This window comes from Neopsephotus bourkii, unplaced genomic scaffold (assembly GCF_033783945.1).
Source record: "Neopsephotus bourkii isolate Nb327-2 ecotype Australia unplaced genomic scaffold, CSIRO-AGI_Nbou_v1 NB_1780, whole genome shotgun sequence".
In the NCBI taxonomy this organism is placed as follows: domain Eukaryota; kingdom Metazoa; phylum Chordata; class Aves; order Psittaciformes; family Psittacidae; genus Neopsephotus; species Neopsephotus bourkii.
Window position 1 is genome coordinate 12,160,715 of NW_026902254.1, and position 19,870 is coordinate 12,180,584.

Below are 19,870 nucleotides of genomic sequence, written 5' to 3' on the forward strand. Positions count from 1 at the left end.
CTCATCATGCAGGTAAGCCTAGGGCTGGCTGTGGTAAGTTACTGTAACTAAACTAATTAGTCTGTATGAAGGAGAGTGAGTGGACCTTCCACCCACCTCCTGCTCAGCAAAATGTTAGAAGGAAGATGGCTTATCAGCAAGTTAATATAGAAAAGAGACTCAATATTGTCATGAACAACAAAAAACAGATGATATGACTGGGCCATCACAAAATGGGACATATGACTGGGACTTCACAAAATGAATTACAGCAATAGTAGAGCATTATGAAGACAAGTAGCCTTGAGCTAGAAGAAATGTACTAATTAAACAGTAAATTATGGGAAGAGAAACCTGAGCCATGAGGAACAGGGGAGGGGGGAGAACAGAGAAACAAGTCTCACTAGCTGTACTTTGTAAAGGCAGAGAGAAAGGCAAGGCTGCTTTTATAATAAATAGATAAAATTTTGACCACTGATCTTGGAACCAGTCATGCTTTGAGCAAAAAATGCCCTGCTTCAACTGATGTTACCTGAACACCAGAGCAGTGGAAGGTTATCAACTATGGTATGAGAATTTACTGCTCCCTCCACCACAGCAAGGAGGGAGGGGTGCAACAATAATCCCAGGATACCCACGTTTTAACATCTGCCAGCCTTTATTACAGGTCCTACTATAAATGCTTGTTTTGGCTTGCTTACAGAACAGACTTAACAGAGTATTAGTGTAGCTTTTGCCAAGTTACTGCTCTTTCAGCATATCAACACCAGAAATACAAGGGAAAAAAAAAAGGAGAAAAAGGAGTTCTGAGCCATACAGCTATTATCAAACATAACACAGGAATTATCCATGATTCCTTTAGTAGAGAAACAGTGCTTCTGGAAACACAGTCCAGTGTTACTTCATGTTAGAATTATCTTACACATTGCTGCTGGGTGGTTCAGAAGATGATCTTAGGCTTTTACACAACTGCCAATTGGTACCAAGTTTCAGAAGCTACATAAGCTATTTTTCTAACTGCATGTTTTGCTGTGGTTTCTAAGGAAAGCAGCCGCATTTTGACTTCATAAACTAGAGGGGTGCTTTGTTTAAAAGAGCATTTGAGGACGAGCCCTCAAGTTCTTCTAGTTAAGAAAGCCTGCTTTTACAACCATCTTCCTTTGCTATTACCCCTTCAGTTTTTCTGTAACTCCATGTTAAAGCACTAAGGTCTCACAGAACTCCTGGTTATAAATTCAGCACAGGTTCCATGACTATCTCATTTTTGTTTCCGATTAAGTTTCATGTTTAGTGACGTACGAAAAGAAAATGTCAATCACATCATTCTGTCAGTTTGTTTAACAAAGCAGCCATAAAATATTTTAAGAAACATTAATCTTCCTTGCAATCAGAAAAACATCAAATTGAGTTCTGGGAATACAATTGCAATTTGACACAGACACTAAAAGAAGGAACAGCCTTTTTTAGCATCACTGCATCAGTCTACTACACCATATGAAGCTTATTTAAATGTTATGCAACTAAAGAACTGCATCTTCCAGTGGCTTCAAGTCTTCAGGTCAAATCAACAAAGCCAGGGTTCATTTAAGAATAGTTTTTAATTTTTTTCCTGCTTCATCAGTAACATTGGTGTCCCCTTCATTTAAAAGGATGTCAAGTACTTACACCTTACTACATGTGACAACCTACTGCAGATGTGCAGCTTGTAATGGAAATTCAGTTTGTAATGGAAATTCTTAGCTTATAATGGAAAAAGTAATGAGAACCAACTCCAGTATTCCTAAATCAGCCAGATAATCTATTTCATTTCCCTGCATTATTTTACAGTTCATTTTAAACTTTACCTGTTGGGCAAGACTGTAGCACTACAAGAAGTTCAGCTGACAGAAGTGTGAACTTGTTGACCAGTACAAAATCTCACCACTGACCACTCCTATACTAACTGGTCTTGGTCAAAAAAGCGTGTCTTCTATTCACGTGCAATATTCTTGGCAACATGTGCCTGGCCCCAAACTAGTTTTACTTTCACAGACACACAAGTAAAACAGTACATCTTGCCTGGCATTTACCATTAGTCTATTTGGCAAGACTTTGGTACGACTTAATTAACACATTCTCTATCATACTATTTATACGCTTGTATTAAAGCTGGATTTGCTTTGTATTCCCATTTTTACAATGCAAAATTATCAGTGCTGCTGTGGGATTGCATTTTATTAAGAACCCCATAAAAATAATTTCAGAACACAGGAGCCCATTACACAATTCTCATCAAGAATTACCTGCTGTAAGATCCTATGGACAAAGGCTCAATAGCATTAAACCCCATCTTTATGTGCACTACTCAAGCCTTCAAAGCAGGCATACAAGTCACCTCCAATTATTTCCCTGGCAACTGTACCCTGAAGAGGATGGCTTATGATTCATAGTGCTGCAAAAGCTTCTGGAGCTCACTCTTTCGGCCTGTGGTAAAGTTCTCTTACATATGCAAGGTAAGTATTGCTGTATCCCAGAGGCATGCTCTACTGTTCAACTGTTCAGACTGGATTCATTCCACAATCCCAGTGGTGAACTGAAAGAATGCAGTCACCAAGAAACTAAATAAGCTGACTCTGAGAAGGTAAGGGAAGTGCCAGTACCAGTTTTACCCCTTGTTGCCCTTCAGAAAGGATCTGCTGCTCCCCCTTTCCTAAGAGAGTTAGAGTGATCCCACTAGAATGAACTTGGCGAGTCTTTATAACTTAAACCACAAGTTACTATCTGGGCTTTGACCAAGTTTGCAGGAGAAACAGGGCAGGAATAGGAGTATAGCACCTAGGTCCTCCATCTCCTGATGCCTCAAGAAAACTGACCAGTCCTGCACATTCCTAATAGGAGCAACGTTTCAAACAAGAGCTTAGCAGTTCATCCATCTACTTCAAACCCATGAGGACAGCTCCCATTCAGAGGCACCACTATTGCAGCTGTGTGCATTTCTGAAATACATCCGTTTTCTGGAGCCTCTACTCACCCTCCCTCTTAAGATGAGCCCTGAAGCAGTGCTGTACTACCCTGAACACAATTTGGGAGAAGAGATCCTTTGTGCACAACTTGTCAGTACCCCAAAGATAGGTGACCAGCCTCCCCTCTCAGGTGCTGCAGGGGCAGAGGTAGTTCAGGAGGATGCCCACCTGCAAGGACAGGGTGATCTACCAGTTGGACTGCAATGCTTACAAATACTACAACTGTTGTCCCTGCTCTGCAGGTGTTGTATGAAAGCAGCTTATGAATCAGGAAGAGATGAATGATGAAAGATGACAGTTTAATTTTAAGCCCCCGCAATTCCCACTCACTTTGAGTGGCTTCTGTTGTGCTCCTCACAGAAGGATGGGACAAAAAGCCTGAGGCATATTTGCCCAAAGTGCTGAGTGATCACTGCATAGTAAGTCCCTATGTGGAAGCCATTAACATGCAGAATCTGAAAGCACCTGGTTCAAAGATAGAGCTATTTCAGTCAGATAGCACTGTTTCATATAACAATTTCAGTAGATAATACAGGCTCCTTAAATCTTCAAGTATCTGTCCTAAAGCTTAAATTGTAACTACATTTCTGTGGGTAAATAGTTTAATAGCACTCATTACAAAGACGACACCGGTCTTGTGCTCTGTTTAACCATTGATACAGCATAACTGAAGGCACATCTGTTGAATAAATTCAGAAGGTATTACATGACTAGCTAAAGGATAATTCTCCAATATCTCAACACTATGATTATTCAGCTAAGACATCTATGCTTTCTAGTCTGAAACCTGTTCATGGTCACCCTCCTCCATCCTTCCCTCCATTTCACAACCCCATGCAACAAGCCAAATGCAAACTCTGTCATCTCAAGGATTTTAATCTCACTGGCCAATTGAGAATAAGAAAAACAAGTAGAAATAAAGTAATAAGGCAAAAAAACCCCAAATCAAGATAAGATAGGAAGTATTCATTCCTGCTAATTAAATGAGGTAGCAAGCTGACTAATTATGGGGCTGAATTTTTGTTTTTCATAATTTAACAGCTGGAAATAATTTTTGCGGGTTCATTAAGAAAGCTGCTTTCAGATGAAGTATGTAAGCAGAAAGGAACAAAAAAGAGCCATCAGGTAGCTTCAAAGCCAGTATTTGCCTTCTGCTTGGACTGACACCAAATTAGGTAGTTCTGCTTAAACTGAATGTTTGAACAAGCAGAATGCTCCTCTACTGAAGAGGGGCTGTATTGGAAAGACTTGCCCCAGGAATTTGATTACATCAATAACTTATGTAGCTGCACATGGAATGTATGCAAGACAACTAGAGAATCAAAAGTGAAAATCTGCCAGTGGATCAGCTTCTAGCTGCCAGTCCACTGCCATTAGTTACATGATAGACACCTGTGGAACTACATGGTCTCCCAACAGACACTGCTTATACTGCATCAGTGCCAACTGATCCCAACCTGCATGGGGTATTATTGTTGCAGTCAGCTCTATTTTAGGGCTCAACCCAGATCCTGCCAAATTCATTTAGAACTTATCTTTTTACTTCAATGCCAGTTAAGAGCAAGCATTTAACTGGGTAAAGAATTACCTGATCACTCTCTATAACCAGACTGAAGTAAAAAGATACTGTTTCTTTTGTTTTCATATAATTTGAAACATTCAAAATGCAGTTTAGTAACACTTCCAGGAAGCAGAAATGTGCAGTTTGAAAGTAACTTTTCCATTTAAAAGATGATTCGTTATTAAAAACTGATCTGTACCATCCTTCAGTAACAAAAAGAAAAAAAGCTATAAAAATAGAGATTTGAAATTAGACTGAATTCACATGTATCAGGTACCATTTCTAGTGTAAAATTGGTTTCATTTATGAAAATATCTTTCCTTAAAAAAAGCACAGGCTTACAGTTATTATCACTAAGAAGGTCCACAGAATTCCTTCAGCACCTATCAAACATTATACTCTCGGCTTTTTGACAGGTGGGTCCTGCAGGCTGAATTTAGGAATTTCACATGAAGATGCAAAAGGAATTCTTTTGGCTGACACCTTCTTCCCGATTGTTTCAATCTGAAAGAGAAAACACATTTCATAAGTAGCAAGCTAAGCTGAGCATGTTGTCCTATGAGGAAAAACTATAAATCACATTCAGGACCATGATGCTAGAATAATACAAGCCACAAAGCATAGTCTGGCCAGGAACAGTTTTTTATGGGATTGAAGTTGCAAAAAGGTTTTTGTTAAACACAGCCTTCCACAGGTGCCTGCTTTGCCTATTTAAAGCTGCATCTTGCTAATTTGAAAATTCATGTGCCTCATTGTCCATAGGACTATCAGAACAGAAATCATAAAATCCTTCCGAGTGTTCACAGAAAGTGGGTTCAGCCTCCTTTGTCTAAAAAATTATATCCAGTAAATTCAGATAGAAGATTCCCAACTCCCCCTTAATGTAGTGGGTTGTGTTTGAAATAACAAAACTCTAAAAGGCTAAAGGCAGTCAACTCTGTACAAAAGAAAGCATGTAACAAAGCCAACACACACAAGCGAGGTGCTGCAATATTCAAAGAGCGAGACAGGTTCCCCTAATTTCTAGATCAGACTAATGTAAATCACCATGGACAGAGCTTGTGGAGGATAAAACACCAAGTAACAAAACAGTTCAGACACCCAGCAAGCAAGGAGAGCTGTGGCTTTCCTCTTAAGGAGCACAGGTCAGATGCAAAACACCAAAAGACAAAAATACTTGAGCTATTTTAAGTTTGACAGAATTTTGATGAATATATTTTAGAGAGTCATGTGAGTTACCTCTAGAAAAGAGTTGTTCAAACACTCATGTGAGGTCTAAGTACTGTATTTGCCCATAACAGCTTTAATTGGCTGGTTAAATCAGTTTATACAAGCCTGTTCATGAACAGTGTAAATAAGCGAGTAGTTTAAGCAGAAGAAAAAACATCAATAAAGAATCCTATAGCCATTATGCAAGTAATCACAATACTCAGGAGTATACAGAATAAAACAACACATCCGATCAGGCTTATAGATTTTGTTCCAATTGTGTCTAGGTGAGATGCTTCTATCAGGTTATTCATAGATTTGGTGATTTTAGTATTAGTCAAATTCTGTCTATGCTAGAAGTGCTTCAAGCCCTGCAATCAAGGCTCACCCTTCGTTCTCTACTTGAAACCTGAGCAGATTTTCCCAAACCAGAAATTACTTCACCTGTAATTACAGAGCTTCACATTCATATTCCTTAAACTGAGCTTCACTGTGGAAACAGGTTATAATTGAAATGGTAGGTGTGTTTAAAGTTTTTTAAACTCTAGGTTAAATAAAAGAAACCCCACAACATAACAGCTCAAATTCATAAATTTGGAGTGTATGTAATGGAATTGCTATTGGCATCAGGCTGTCTATACAATAGTTTTTAAATAAGAGCAGTTAAAAAGACTTGGGACCTAGGAAATTAGATTTTGGGGCTGCCCTTTTAAGACAAAATCATTATTTCACACAGAAAATATAGGTCAATTGTTGAATGTCTTCATAATGACGTTCTGGATGAAAACTCCAGATAATAAACCTGGATGACAAACTGGATTCTGGAAAGCAAACTCACAAATTGGTTAAAAATTCAACTAGAATTTCAAAGAAAAGTTACCCAAGAGCTATGAAACAGAGCTTCTGATTTGAGAAGTCTTTAAAGACACAGACCCACAGAAGCTCCACAGAAAAACAGCACATGGGTTATAATTTGATATATAATTTGCTATCACCTTAGCAAAATGCTTAGTTAAGAACCTTTGGGCCCTCTCTGGGTGTAAACACAGACCATTGCTTTGATATTCTGGCTGACATTAATCAGTCCTCTCTAGCTTCCCATGTAACACATCTGAAGATAAGTCAGTGAAATGCTGAAGCATCTTCACGTACGAGACTTTCAACTCCAGTGGCAGCCAACCTTGTGCAGACCTCAGGGAAAGTCCAAAGCTTCTTTTAATAATCTGTCCAAGTGGAGGATCTCACTGGCTGGTAAACAGGTTACCTGCACTACACCTTGTAGCTGTAGGTAAACCTGCTTTATGTCTTTCGTGTAGAACGAAAAGGTGCTTACAGCTTCCATTTACTTCTGAAGGAAGCATGTTCTGCTATCCTGTTACTGTCAGTTTTAGATGTTGCCTTTTTCATTTGGTGATGTTCAAATAAGTTTCCAGGTACAGGGTGTGGCACAGGTTAGTTATAACAGCAAATGCTAAGCTCAGCCCTTCTGATGGGTGGTAGCAGCAAAGACTGCAGGACTTGAGGAAAGAGTGAAGGGGTTAGTTTTGGAGGCAATTATCCTGTTGGTTATCTAGAATGAATTTAAGAAAGAGATTTAAAAGGTTTTTACATCTATCTCAATCTGCATGATTTCCACAGTCCAAAGGGCAGAACAGCATTCAGATGTTGGTTCAACTCAATCTTAATGGTCTTCTCCAACCTAAAAATCCAGATTCTATGATTCTAAGGCATGCTTATACTACTGAATAAGTATCCTAGTCTGATGCAGCTTGGATTTTAACACAGTAATCTATGAAAACAGTAAGGTAATGGAGGAAGACAGTGCTAATGGGGAGACTGAAGTACAGATAAATAGGTTTAGATCTAAATCCTCACATGAAGAGGATTTTTTCAGTTGATACTCAGTTACTGCAGAAGGAGAGAAAAGAAGGAAGAAAGCAGACAGAAAGAAACGTAAGCAGCATCACGCAGCTGGTTACCTGGAAGCCAATGACTTGTAGCTCATTGTGAAGATCATCTAGAAGTCTCCTACCATCAAAGATAAATGCAGGCTTCAGCATCTTCTTATGAATACGTTCATAATCCAACTCCTGTAAAAGGCAATTAAAGCAGGTAGAGTAAAGCAGTAGCATAACACTCCCTCTTTTTTTCTTTAGTTTAAATTGAAGATAAGATTTACCTTAAACATGTCCCATTCAGTGCAAATCACAAGGGCATGAGCTCCATCACAGGCTTCATAGGGGTCTTTACTGATAGTGACCAACCGAGACACTGTAAAAGAAGGAAAAATAAAAGTTCTGTTCTGCACACACTTACCATCAATCTGCTGCACTACTGGCAAATAAGTCTTCCTTGCCCTACACAAACCCCAAGTTTCAAGCCACTTACCTAGAGATGTTTACTAGCAAGATCTTTATCACTTTGATTTCACTTGAGTGAAAGCAGCTTGTACCCAGCATCTGAACAGTCAGAGCACTTAAGTGTTTGAAGTTAAGCATTCAAATTTGACTTAAACGGTCAAGAGCATCTCTAGAATTAAAAGTCACTATGGAGCGTTCATATACCAACAAAGGTCACTGCCTCTACAAAGCAGCACATCACAGCTTGTATTTAACTCCATTCACACTACAAAAGATACACTGGCTCACTAGCAGCTGCCTTCATCCTGACTGCCTCAGCAGCTCCCCCTCTAACTCAAAGGCATGTCAAAAAAAAACCACCCTTCACTCCATCACAGCTCATTTTCCACCATTCTCTTCACATCTGATCCATCCTTCTCTCCTATTCATCATCTCCATTCTCCCCCCTCCAATATTAAAATGGAACAAAAATCTCAAATACCCCCTATGTCTCTCCAAGAAATTTCTAGTTATAGAGGATTACTTTAAAGTCTTCTTGAATTTAAGGAAACAAATTTGGAAGCAATACAGGGGAAGAATGCTCTACAGTGAATTCCAGAATTATTTCTTTATGTATACTTTATATATGCAAGCAAGAACTACAGCAATTGACTGCTACTGCTGAACCGAGGACAGCAGTAGCAGGTAGAACTCAGGAGACAAAAGGAGCTGACAGAACAACATTATTCTCTTCTACTTATGGACATTCTCTCTCTTCCTTTTAATTAGGCAAAGAAAATTCTTTGCATGTGTTCAAGTGGCTATCAAGAGAAAAAAAAACACCATAGCACATAATCTGTATTTAGCTATAGAAGCTATGGGGAAAGGAGGAAGAGTTACAGTAATCCTCTGGCCTATAGCAATCTTTAAGAAGTGTAACCAACAGCACACCATTGTCATGGTGAAAATCTGAAAATAAATTTACAGTATTTAAACCGACTTGTGTGTTTTGAGAGTAGGGTGGGAAGGGAAGGAAGAAAATAAGCTTTACATGAGCATTCTTACCTTGGTTATCTTCTGAGACACCCAGATGTGACAGATCCAAGATTATTTGTTCCTTAGGTACTTTAGGATCATAGATATGGAGCTTTGCTCCTTCATCCATTAAATACTTGCTAATATAGATACTGGATGATTCCCTAGGGAAGTGAATCAATCAGTTAAAGAACCAGGTGGCATGTTGTAAGCAATTAAAGTCTTCAAGTATCATGATATATTATGCAATGCCAGAGCTTTTAGACCAGTTTTATATTAAAAATCATAGTGGTAATCCATACCAGCAGTAAACATGATGTCTTGAGGGACATCAAGGAGAGTAATACAAAAAACAAGTTTACATCTATCTTGCTGAATCATGACAGAGAGATACTAAGCCTCAGGACACCTTTTGACCATAATTAACAAGGCTTCAAGCTTATAAGCATTCCCCACAAACTGCAGTTGGACAGTTGTATCAGGTTTGAGCTTTGCAGGAAAATAGAAGTAACCACCTTTGGGAAACAAAGCTGAAACTTTGGCTTCATATAGTAATTTAGAATCACTTGCAAAAACATTTGCATTCTTTTCTGTGGACAATGGAAGGGCTCTGTTAGAAAAAAAAAAAAATCTATCTTTGCTTACACAGGTTAATAAGGACTAGAGTTAACTGCTCTAGATTCTGAGCCATTCAAGCATGCTGTAGAGGTCAAGAATCAACTGTCTCACCCAGCTGAGAAAGACTAATACTTGTTACAAATCAACTCAGTCACAACAGTTTAAGGGTCCCATATCTGATCTGGTTTTATTAATGCAACTCAGCTGGGGGGTTTAACTGTGTAGCTGGTGACAAGTTGAGGGAAACCACATTAATGAACAGAATTTGCTTTCTTACCTTGTGTCCCCAGTATCCTTTTTGAATGCAAACCCTAAAATAGCTATCTTCTTATCAGCCACAGTATTGAACAAGCTGTCAATAATGCGGGAAGCAAATCTTCTTCTCTGATAGTCATTCATGTCTATTACCTGAAATTACATCAAATATGATAGTATAGAAGGAAGCAATTTCAAACTATAAACAGATTCTATTTACAGTCAAGCCAAGCTACCTACACAAGTTTAATACAGGCTTAAAAGAGAAAGCTAAGTATTTACTCAGTGTCATAAGTAATCTAAAGATAAATCTACAGTTAATTTATCAAATCCTATTTTAATCAGTGACTGTATATGCTAATGCATGATAGTATGTGTGCACAATGTAGTGCAAAGGCTAGAATATTTTCAGATTGCTTGGTTTTTAAATCTATACATTATTGTATTCTAGGCAGAATCATGGAAAGCAATTACACTGTTAAAAGTACTTGGTGTCACATAGATATCCCATTGCAAGACATACACTTCCTTATGTGTCACACACAGTGACTGTGAAAACGTTTTTAGCCTCTTTCCTGATGGGATTGCAAGCCTCTCCCCCATAGACTAGATGTCTTAATGAGGTATGTTTTTAATATGTCAATCTGCACCTCTTTAGAGGCAGAGAGCATAAAACAACATGTCTTTCTTGTTCCAAGCAATTCATGTAAGAATTAATTGTTGCAAGCAAGTAACTAAACTGCTGACTAGCCCCTGGCTGGAGGTCAAAGTATCTGAACAGGATGGGCAGTGGCTTTCTACATCACAGATAATGCAAGAAGCTGACAAGTCACAGATAGAACTCGGCAGAATTCTACAAGCAGCTAAGGGAAATTATGAGTGAGATCAAGCCAAGCTTCAGACAATTGGAAGGGAGTATTAAAGACCTTCTGAAGAATAGAACTATGCAAAGCCAATAGAGCTTAAGTAACCGCTTCAACAGTACCACATGGCCATGATGACCCAGGTAATAGTATAAGAAATACTAGATTTAAGCATGGATGTGGCACAACTGACCAAAGATGAAGTAGCAATTAGTATTGGCAGGTTATCTATTTGACACCAGACTGGGATGGAGAAAAGGTAGGGGGGGAAAGGCTAACCAAAAGGAATATTAAAAAAAAAGAAAAAAAAAAAGGAAAGCTGCTAATAAGGTAGGCAAATCATGTGCTGGGTATTTTGGGGGCATCTGCTAGGCAGCCTTAATGCCTTAATCACCATATCCTAAATCAGGAAAATAAACCAAAGCTGTTCTTTTGACCATGCCACAGATGTCAAAGCTGCCTCGTCAGTCAGTACTGGGGAGAGGGGTGAGGTTCTTTCACCAGTTAGTAGGGAAGCACTTGATAGTACAGGCTGGTCATCCTGGAATTGCTGCATTGGTGCTAGGCCTGAGGCCATCCCCATCTTCCCAACCATTCTTAACATTAACCAGGGAGCAGCAACAACCATGTTGATTTATAAAATACTGCCAAGTTGTTTCAGAAAAGGCATTGTAGAAGTAGACCCTGAGAAAAAGAGAAGCTTTGAATTCAAAGTAGATGGAGATAACCAAGCACAAGAGGAATACTGAACTCCAGACATACTTGTAGTTCACATTTTCCACTGCTACTTCTAGACAACTTCCCAATCCATTTGATCCAGACAATTTAATTCATTAAAAAAAAAAAAAAAAGAAAACAAACAACCCTAAGCACAAACAAGTGTCAAACGCCAGTGTTAGGCTGAGGGCCCTAAAATGTAGAGATGATCAATATCTATTCCTTAAACCTGAAACACAGATTACATGCGAACAATGCTCAAAAGCTCAATGCCTGATACCTGAAAGCTTAAGAAATACAACTCCCTCAAAAAACTGGTGAAGAACTTGTACCTGTTGCCAGTAGCGAGCTACTTCAGGTAAGTTCAGTGCCTCACAGAGGTACACTAAATTCAAGACATCCTTCTGAAAACAGCTACCTCCAAACCCTGAAAGAGAAAATGGTTATTTGACAAGTGATTAAGGTACTACTGTAAACCAACCACTGGAATCAAGTAATTTTTTTTGCAATGAGACCTAGTCACCATTATGTTATTTTCCCCAAGTATTTTGCTTCTAGCAAATGAAAACTTACGAATCTCTCAAAAAGCCAGCTCCCAGACATACTTATGTAGTCAGTTACAGAAGGCTTAAAATCTGCTTCAGGTCACACTGAGGTCAATGGAAGTTTTAACCCAGTCTCATGGAAACATGGTAGCCCCTAGGTTTTTTGTTACTACAAGTGGGTAGACAAGCTCCTAAGTTTTTGCTCTCTCTCCACTTAGAGATTTAGATTAACATTCAGAACAAGTATGTTAATCAGAGTTCTTTCCTCCCTCATCACCAAATGGATAGCTAATCACTGCCAAGAACCAAAGATCACCATAGCCAGGGGAGAACTGAGACAATTAACAGTGGGATCTTTGACCCCTAACTTTGCTCAGCAGAGTCCCAGATGCAACATGTTGTACAAGAAATTATAATAACCTAATAGGAATTTTGGTAATGCTTTTGCTATCTGCTTTTCACTCTTGCATAGGCTCTATGAGAGGTTATATTTAATAAGGTTAAAGTCATACATTCTTTTTAACATGTAGACTGTAGCCATATAGATATGCTTTAGTCTTATAAGTTTGGAAGTTTGATGTATCACAACTTTATCACATCTTACTCTCTAGTATATTTGAGCAACTGAATTCATTCTACAAATTAGAAGTTGCCATCACACACTCTGACCTAGAGGCACCCCCTTCCTCAGGCCACTGGCATCAACTCCTGAACAAGACTGCAGCAGTTACAATCAGGAAGACATTCTGGAGAGCACTATCATCAGTGATGCTTCAGAAAAATAAAGTTGTGGCTTTTCTTTCCAGAGTCTCCTGCAGGATAATCTATACACTCTGAACTCTCAGCTTTCAGACTGCCATCTTCTAGAGCAACCTCAGTCCTAGACATACTACCAAAAAAACCTGATTTATGCTAGTACTCTGCAGCAACAGTTTCATACTCTCATGCTGTAGAAGATTAAATTTAGAGTATCAAATCACTTACTTCAAAACACTTCTAGTAGACTTATTGCACTATTAAACAGAAGTCCAGAAGGAAAAAAAAACCCAAACCCCAGATTTTTCATTTACCAACACTGGCTTTGAGAAACTTATTTCCAATTCTTTGGTCTGTTCCAATAGCTCTTGCTACTTCTTCAACATCTGCACCTGTTGCTTCACACAGAGCACTGATTGAGTTAATGCTGCTGATTCTTTGGGCAAGGAAAGCATTAGCTGCCTGTAGATAAAACACATAATGAGAAGAACTTACATTTTTCCAGAAATCAAGATGCCCACAGACCTAAGTCAGTTACTACTGGAAGGATTACTTTAACTCTGTAACTCTGCTGAGATACAAAAATGGTAACATAAGTACTTTGATACATAAATGCAAGTTAATGGCACCCAAGCAAAATAATGTAGTTTTTAACTTGCAGAGTTCAAACTGTTTTTGTGATAGTAACCTGTTTCCGGAGCACTGAAAGTTTACTCTTAGTAATAAATAACACAGCAATAAAAGTGAGAAAAGGATTTCAGGGAGAGTTTATATCATCTGTTAGCTCAGCTGAAGTAACTGGAAAAGATGAGTATCCTTTGACATACATACTGGGTCCTCCCAACTATGTCTTTCCTAGCTGCATCACTCAGCATCAGTGAACTTTTAAGTCTCACTCTGAGTCTTCTTTGTCTCGCTTACACCCATTGCTCATTGCAGACAGCAGTGGTGAGTAACACTAACCAGTTTAGAAAGTTCTGATGACCACGTATTGGTTGTGAGGATTTTTTCTTTGGGCACCCAGTGCTCATAAACAGCACAAAGAGCACGGACAGCTTTCTGTCCCTCTGGAGAATCATCCCCACCAATAAGCACTCTATCTGGGTTCTTCAGGTCCTTGATGGCTGTTCCTTCTGCAAGGAACTCTGGGTTAGACAGCACCTAGAGCACAGAAAGAACAACAGGTAACAGCCAAAAGCAACAACCAGCCTTTAAATATACAACTCAAAGATTACGCTTACCTGCAAATCTAAGTTAGGCTTAGTATTAGCATCAAATATTCTACGAATGCTCTCCGCAGCACGTACTGGAACTGTGCTTTTCTCAGTGACAATTTTATAGCCATTTGAATTTTGTACAATTCGTCTAGCACAAGCTTCAATGTATTTCAGATCAGCTGCTCGGCCTTTTCCCATCCCATAGGTCTTTGTTGGAGTGTTGACCTAGTTACAAATACATGGAGGGGGAAGAAATTTTACACAATAGGTGCAATAGTTAAAATGAGACAGACATTTTCCTTCCCAGAGTCCAGCTTGCTTCTAGCCCATAATCTTTTTCCAGATGAACAGCCATTGGCTTTCTCCATCACCCATTTTGTCATGTAAAGCAAGCTCATTTGCCTCTATTCAAATAGAGTTTAAACAAGAGCAATTCATAGAAGCTTCATAGGCTTCAGTGAAACTTATTCTAGAAACACCAGTAATTTTTTCATGATTAGTTCCATACACCTTTTGTTTCCTGTCACATGTTAGGAGTATGATACACAGTCTTGCAGCTAGTGAAGTAGTTATAGGTTTCATTGCTAAGTGGATTTAAACTAAGTGTAGAGCTGCTAAAAACTGCTATACTGAGGTAAACCGAAAAGGCAACATGAGGGAAAACACATCACTTAAAATAAGACAGAGGGTCCTTTTTATTATAAACTGAAAGAAGTGGCAACAACATGCAAAACAACAGCATGTTTTAAGCCAAGGACAGGTGGCAGTATATGGGCTGTATTAGTGGCAATCCTCCAGAAAAGTAGCATTCATTTTAGACTTAATGAATGGAGAAAATTACTATCAGAAAGAGCTCTGTACTGAGGTGCCCTAACAAAGAGGAGCTCTCAAGAAAAGATGACTGAAGTAACAAAAAAAAAAAATGAACTGTGGCCTACCACGATGAATAGCAAGCAGTCCTTTTGCATTCTGCATTAGGAACAGCTGTCTAGATTACAAAACATCACATTATTTATGTTTTACTGGATCCTCTAAGTGGTATCAACAGCTTGGAAATATTAAAGCTAGAAAATATGAAAGCCGGCCTCCCCCCTTCTTTTTTTTTAAAAGCTTCTAGAAATAAGTTATCTTTGTAACCAAATAATCAGGATGACTTTGCATTCCTATCTAGGAACCATATCATTACTAAAGTCCCATAGATTTCAGTAGTACGCTGCAATGACAGATACACACTATATTCTACCCTAAGACCCCAGACATCTAACCAAACTAGTTATCAACATTTTCATTTTGATTTAGAGCCTGTTTCTTTGTCAAACGGTCTACTGGCTATAAGAAACTCAAAAAGAAAATAAGCTTACTTAGCACTTTTCCCACAGTACCCAAAAAAGACAAATAAAAAACTGTGACACAATACATTTCTAACTGAATCTATATGACAAAACAAAGGCCTCTTCCTAATGTAAGAGAAACAATGATTTGATAAGAGAAAAACAAAACAAAAAACAAACAAACACACCACACACAACCACCTTCTCCCCCTCAACTTACAGAAATAAATACAAGATCAGCTTCTCTAATGGCATCATCAATACTGGTGGAAAAGAAGAGGTTTCTTCCTCGACAGGATTCCACCACTTCTTTTAACCCTGGCTGGAAAAATAAGGCAGTCAAGATTAATGCAGTTAGAAGAACAGTAAACCACATGCCCAAACTGACATTTCAGGTACAGAAGGACTTTTTACTTCCCCCCAGTATGGCAAGTTTTCAGCCTGCCAGGTGTGAAGTAAAGTTTCTGTAGATTTGCATAGTGAAATAAATAAAACCCTTTCTTATTCAAAATACTCAAAACACTGTCTTGAAAAGCTTTCAATCACACTGAGTTTTTACTTGCACAACTGGATTTTAGACTTCAGTTATTCCCATGCTCAATTCTATTAGCATGAGCAGCAAATAAAGAAATACCTGTAGATTAACGTTTAAACTCAAAAAGTCTTACAATATTCCTTAGGCTGCAAAGAAAATTGGTGGTTCCAACTCTCCTTTTCTCTCAGCTACACATTCCATGATCTCCCCAACATCAGATCTAAAACTGATTTAATGAAAAACCCAGAGGCCTACCACCAAATTAGCAAGCCCAGATCCACTGAAAGAAAGGCAGTGGAGACACACAGGAAATGACCACTCCTTCTGGCAGCCACACATCTTTGAACCAAACTGAATTTATCATGGCACCACACCTGCAGTGTGGAAGAATCACAGGTATGATTTGATGAGATTCTTTGCAGTGACACATACTATACTATAACAATTCCCTTTCTCTTAAGGCCTCCACTCAGACAAGAGGAGCAGGAGTCCATGTGTACATATCAATCCTCTGTGTTAGAATGGTCTACAACATTATTTAATGAAGGCATAGTTGTCATAGATAAAAGAAGCCTTTAGTTTTGTTTGAAAAATGAAGTCATACACTGTAATATGGCAATCAAATCTCCACCTTGAGAGTAGCTTATCATGACATGAGAGATCTGAACGAGCGCCAGAAAGGCAAAGGTTCACTGGAAAGAGGAAAACAAAGCAGAAGCTTTCTTGTGCAAGTAATTTTTGCTGTCTCACTTTATAGCAAAAGCCCACTTAAAAGGAAAATAAAGTTCAGCACAGGCAGAATAAAAAGTAACATTTGATGGGTTGTAACAACCATTGTGTTACTGGGACGTAAATAGAAAGGCAGTCCATTAGACAATTTCTAACACTGGAAAGAAAAAAAAAAATACAAAAACCTCACTGTGCAATGACTCAATTTTATAACTGCCTGAACTAATTCTTGGCAGTTTTTGTACATTCTTTGTAAGCAAAGGACACTATTCCAGGAAGCAGATGTTGTGAGGTGGGTTTTTCTTACTGGCCTTTTTTTTTTTTTTTTAACATGCCAAGACTAGCTCCACCTTAACTCATTCAGTCTAAGTATTTATAGAAAATAATGTACTTGCTTTCATGATCTTTACTGATGTCTCACCTGCTAATCTGAGCATTATACACATTTTCTTTTGAATATGTATGACAAAAGAGGCCTATTCATCTTCTTAAAGAGTCACAGTATAGGTTTTGTTTGAAGAGAAAAACTGCATTAGAGTCACAGCACAGACAGGAATCAAAAGACTTCTTATAGGGAAAAAGTAACTGAGTACAAGGCAACACGCCTTGTCTTTTGGAGCCAAGTGAAGGTAAGCTTTCCCTCCTGTTAAAGAAAAGAGCTCAAATGTATAAAATGAAATCTTTTGTGCATCTCATGAAAGATTTAAGAAAGGAAAGAAAAGAAAGAGGCCTATTCCTTAATTGTGAAAAGAAAAGGAGTGGAAAAATAAGTTCTGAAGAAGGAAAATCTATTTTAAATGCTTTACATATCCTCAGATTGAAGTAATTCTGTAATGAAGGAATGATACTGTGGTACACTTACAGTAATCTTTACCTGGCCTAGTCTTCCAGGACCAGATAGGAGGTTTTATGGCACAAGGGAATCAGGAACATGACTGTTCCCATCTTATAATAGGGTTAAGACGGCAGCACCAATTGGCTTTTGGCAGTATTCAGAACAGGAATAAAGCTCACCACTCAGCGTTACACATTCATATAGTGCTACAACACAGCAAATAACATCTGTAACTATGTAAGAGAACAAGGCTATAACTAAACTGGGTTCTGGAAGTCAGTGTGATTTAGCACAATTCACTGTATACATATTTTTCCTTAGTAGGCTCTTCATATATAATCCTTAAATACCTGCCTGCACCAAACATATTAAGATATTTTCAAAATCTGATTTAATGAGCAGTAGCAATAAGCAAATGCTCCAGAATAATCTTTTTGAAGGACATTGCTGTGCTATACTTACAAAGCTTCAGAGGTGGGCCATTTGGAAATGCCATGTGGTGAGAGGAGGGAAGCAAATGCAACACTGGATGAAAGAAGGGAGAACAGTGAGAGAAGTTTACCTCATAGATGGGGAGTGTATCCGAATTCCAGGCATTGATTCTGGCCTCATTGACATCCACAACAGTAACTTTGATATTGGGGCACATCTGTGCAATCACACTACAGGTTGGGCCACCGACATAGCCAGCCCCAATGCAGCAAATTTTCTTAATGTCAAACATGATTGCTCTGTTAAGAAGAGGGGGGAAAAAAGAGAATCAGGATTTGAAAATACTGGCCAAAAAAATCAAGGAAGTAATAGATAATTAATGATTGGCGATTTTATTGTGCTGGCACAGGGAGAAACACTTCCTCGCAGCTGATCTCTTGACATGAGCTGCAGTTACTCTCTCCCACCCGAGAAGGCTTCAGAGCCTGCCCCGCTCCAGGGACGCAGGCACACACAAACCGTTGAGGAAGCGTTTTCTGCGGTCGCTGTGAAGCCTGCTAGCACAAATACCGCCCCTCGGGCCGGGAAGTTGCCGATGCCGCGATAGTCCCAGGCATAAGCCGAAGCCGCAGCGTGGGGGACCGGCGTAGCCCCGTTGCAGGCAGAGCCGCGCCAAGCCCGGACCCCCGAACCGGGCCTACCTCCCGGTCCGTCCCCGGAGCCCCTCAGCTAGGAGAGGCGCCGCCAGCGCGGAGACCGCAGCTCCGGCCTCCTCCTTCGTGAATGAAGCGGACAGCAGCCGACCGCGCTCCCCTCCCAGGCGGCTCGGGCCGGGGCCGACCCCTGCCGGCTCCATCTCGGGAACCCAGCGAAAGGTACCTGCCGGCCGCAGAGCAGTCCTCCGTCCGCAACCCGGCCCCGCGCTGAGGAGGAGGCGGCCGCTGGCGGGAAAGGCCGCCACCGCCCCGGGTACCCCCGGTGAAGGCAGTGCTAGCACCCGCGGGCGGCACCGAAGCTGCAGCCCAGACACTTACTGTGGGCGGGCGCGGTTCTGCCCCGCCACCGCGAATCGGGCCGGAGACCGCGGTGAGGATGCTCGGCGAGCTCAGGACAACGTTCCGCTACGAGTGGAACAGCGGCCGCGGCAGCTATTTAAAGGGCCGCCGCGGGGCCGAGGCAGCTGTTTCATCCCGGGGACGCCGAGCGAGACCGGTCCCGCCCCCCTCTTTTCCCGGGGGCGGAGGAGGTTGGCGCGGAGCCCGCCCGTCCCACCGCCACCACCGCACCGCCCCGCCCCGCCCCACCGCAATGCCGGCGAATAGGCGCGGGACACCTCAGGCGCCGCCGCCGGTCGCTTAGGCCCGGCCCGGCCCCGCCACCTCACGGGCTGCTGATGGGCCGCAGGGCCCCCGGGCCCGACTGGGGTCTCCATGGCCTAGCCGTGCGGCGGAGGCTTCCGTCAGACCTGAGGAAGGGAAGGAGGGAGGGATGCGCTTCTTAGGGCACTCGCCGCCCTCGGGGTGGACCGTGTCCCGGTGCACGCTTTCCCCATGTCATTTTGGGGGTTTTATGCCACGTTCCCCTCGCTTTGATGCTTTTTTTGTGTCCTCAGGGATGGAGAGGTGGCTTTTATTGCAGCTTCTTACTGGGAGAGGCCACCAAGAGCCACTGGAAGGGTCCCCAGCTGCCCTTGTCCCTAGTGGTTGGTGGTGATGAGGTTGGTGCAGTGTTGGGGAGCAAGTCTGGGCCCCAGTGGAAGCACTGCCAGTGGCTTCTGGCAGCTCTGGCATGGCCTGGGCTCCCAGGGGAGGTTGAGTGCTACCTGTGGGGTGAGGGACTGCTGCTCTGAATGGCTCCCCTCTTCTGATGAGGAAATGACTCCTGATGGTAGAATGTGCATGAGAGGAAGTGT

General features: G+C 40.7%; 1 protein-coding gene across 1 annotated transcript; it reads right to left on the reverse strand.

The window, feature by feature from the left end:
- Nucleotides 1-618: 618 nt before the first annotated feature.
- UGDH (UDP-glucose 6-dehydrogenase) lies at nt 619-19,228 on the reverse strand. Its single transcript, XM_061379688.1, has 12 exons — nt 18,993-19,228; nt 18,089-18,257; nt 15,648-15,749; nt 14,121-14,321; nt 13,843-14,040; nt 13,194-13,341; nt 11,911-12,005; nt 10,021-10,151; nt 9,156-9,289; nt 7,931-8,022; nt 7,731-7,841; nt 619-5,046 (listed from the first exon to the last, which is right to left on the reverse strand). The coding sequence occupies exons 2-12, from the start codon at nt 18,248-18,250 to the stop codon at nt 4,936-4,938; spliced, it is 1,485 nt and encodes a 494-aa protein (XP_061235672.1). The 5' UTR covers nt 18,251-18,257; nt 18,993-19,228; the 3' UTR covers nt 619-4,935.
- Nucleotides 19,229-19,870: the final 642 nt, after the last annotated feature.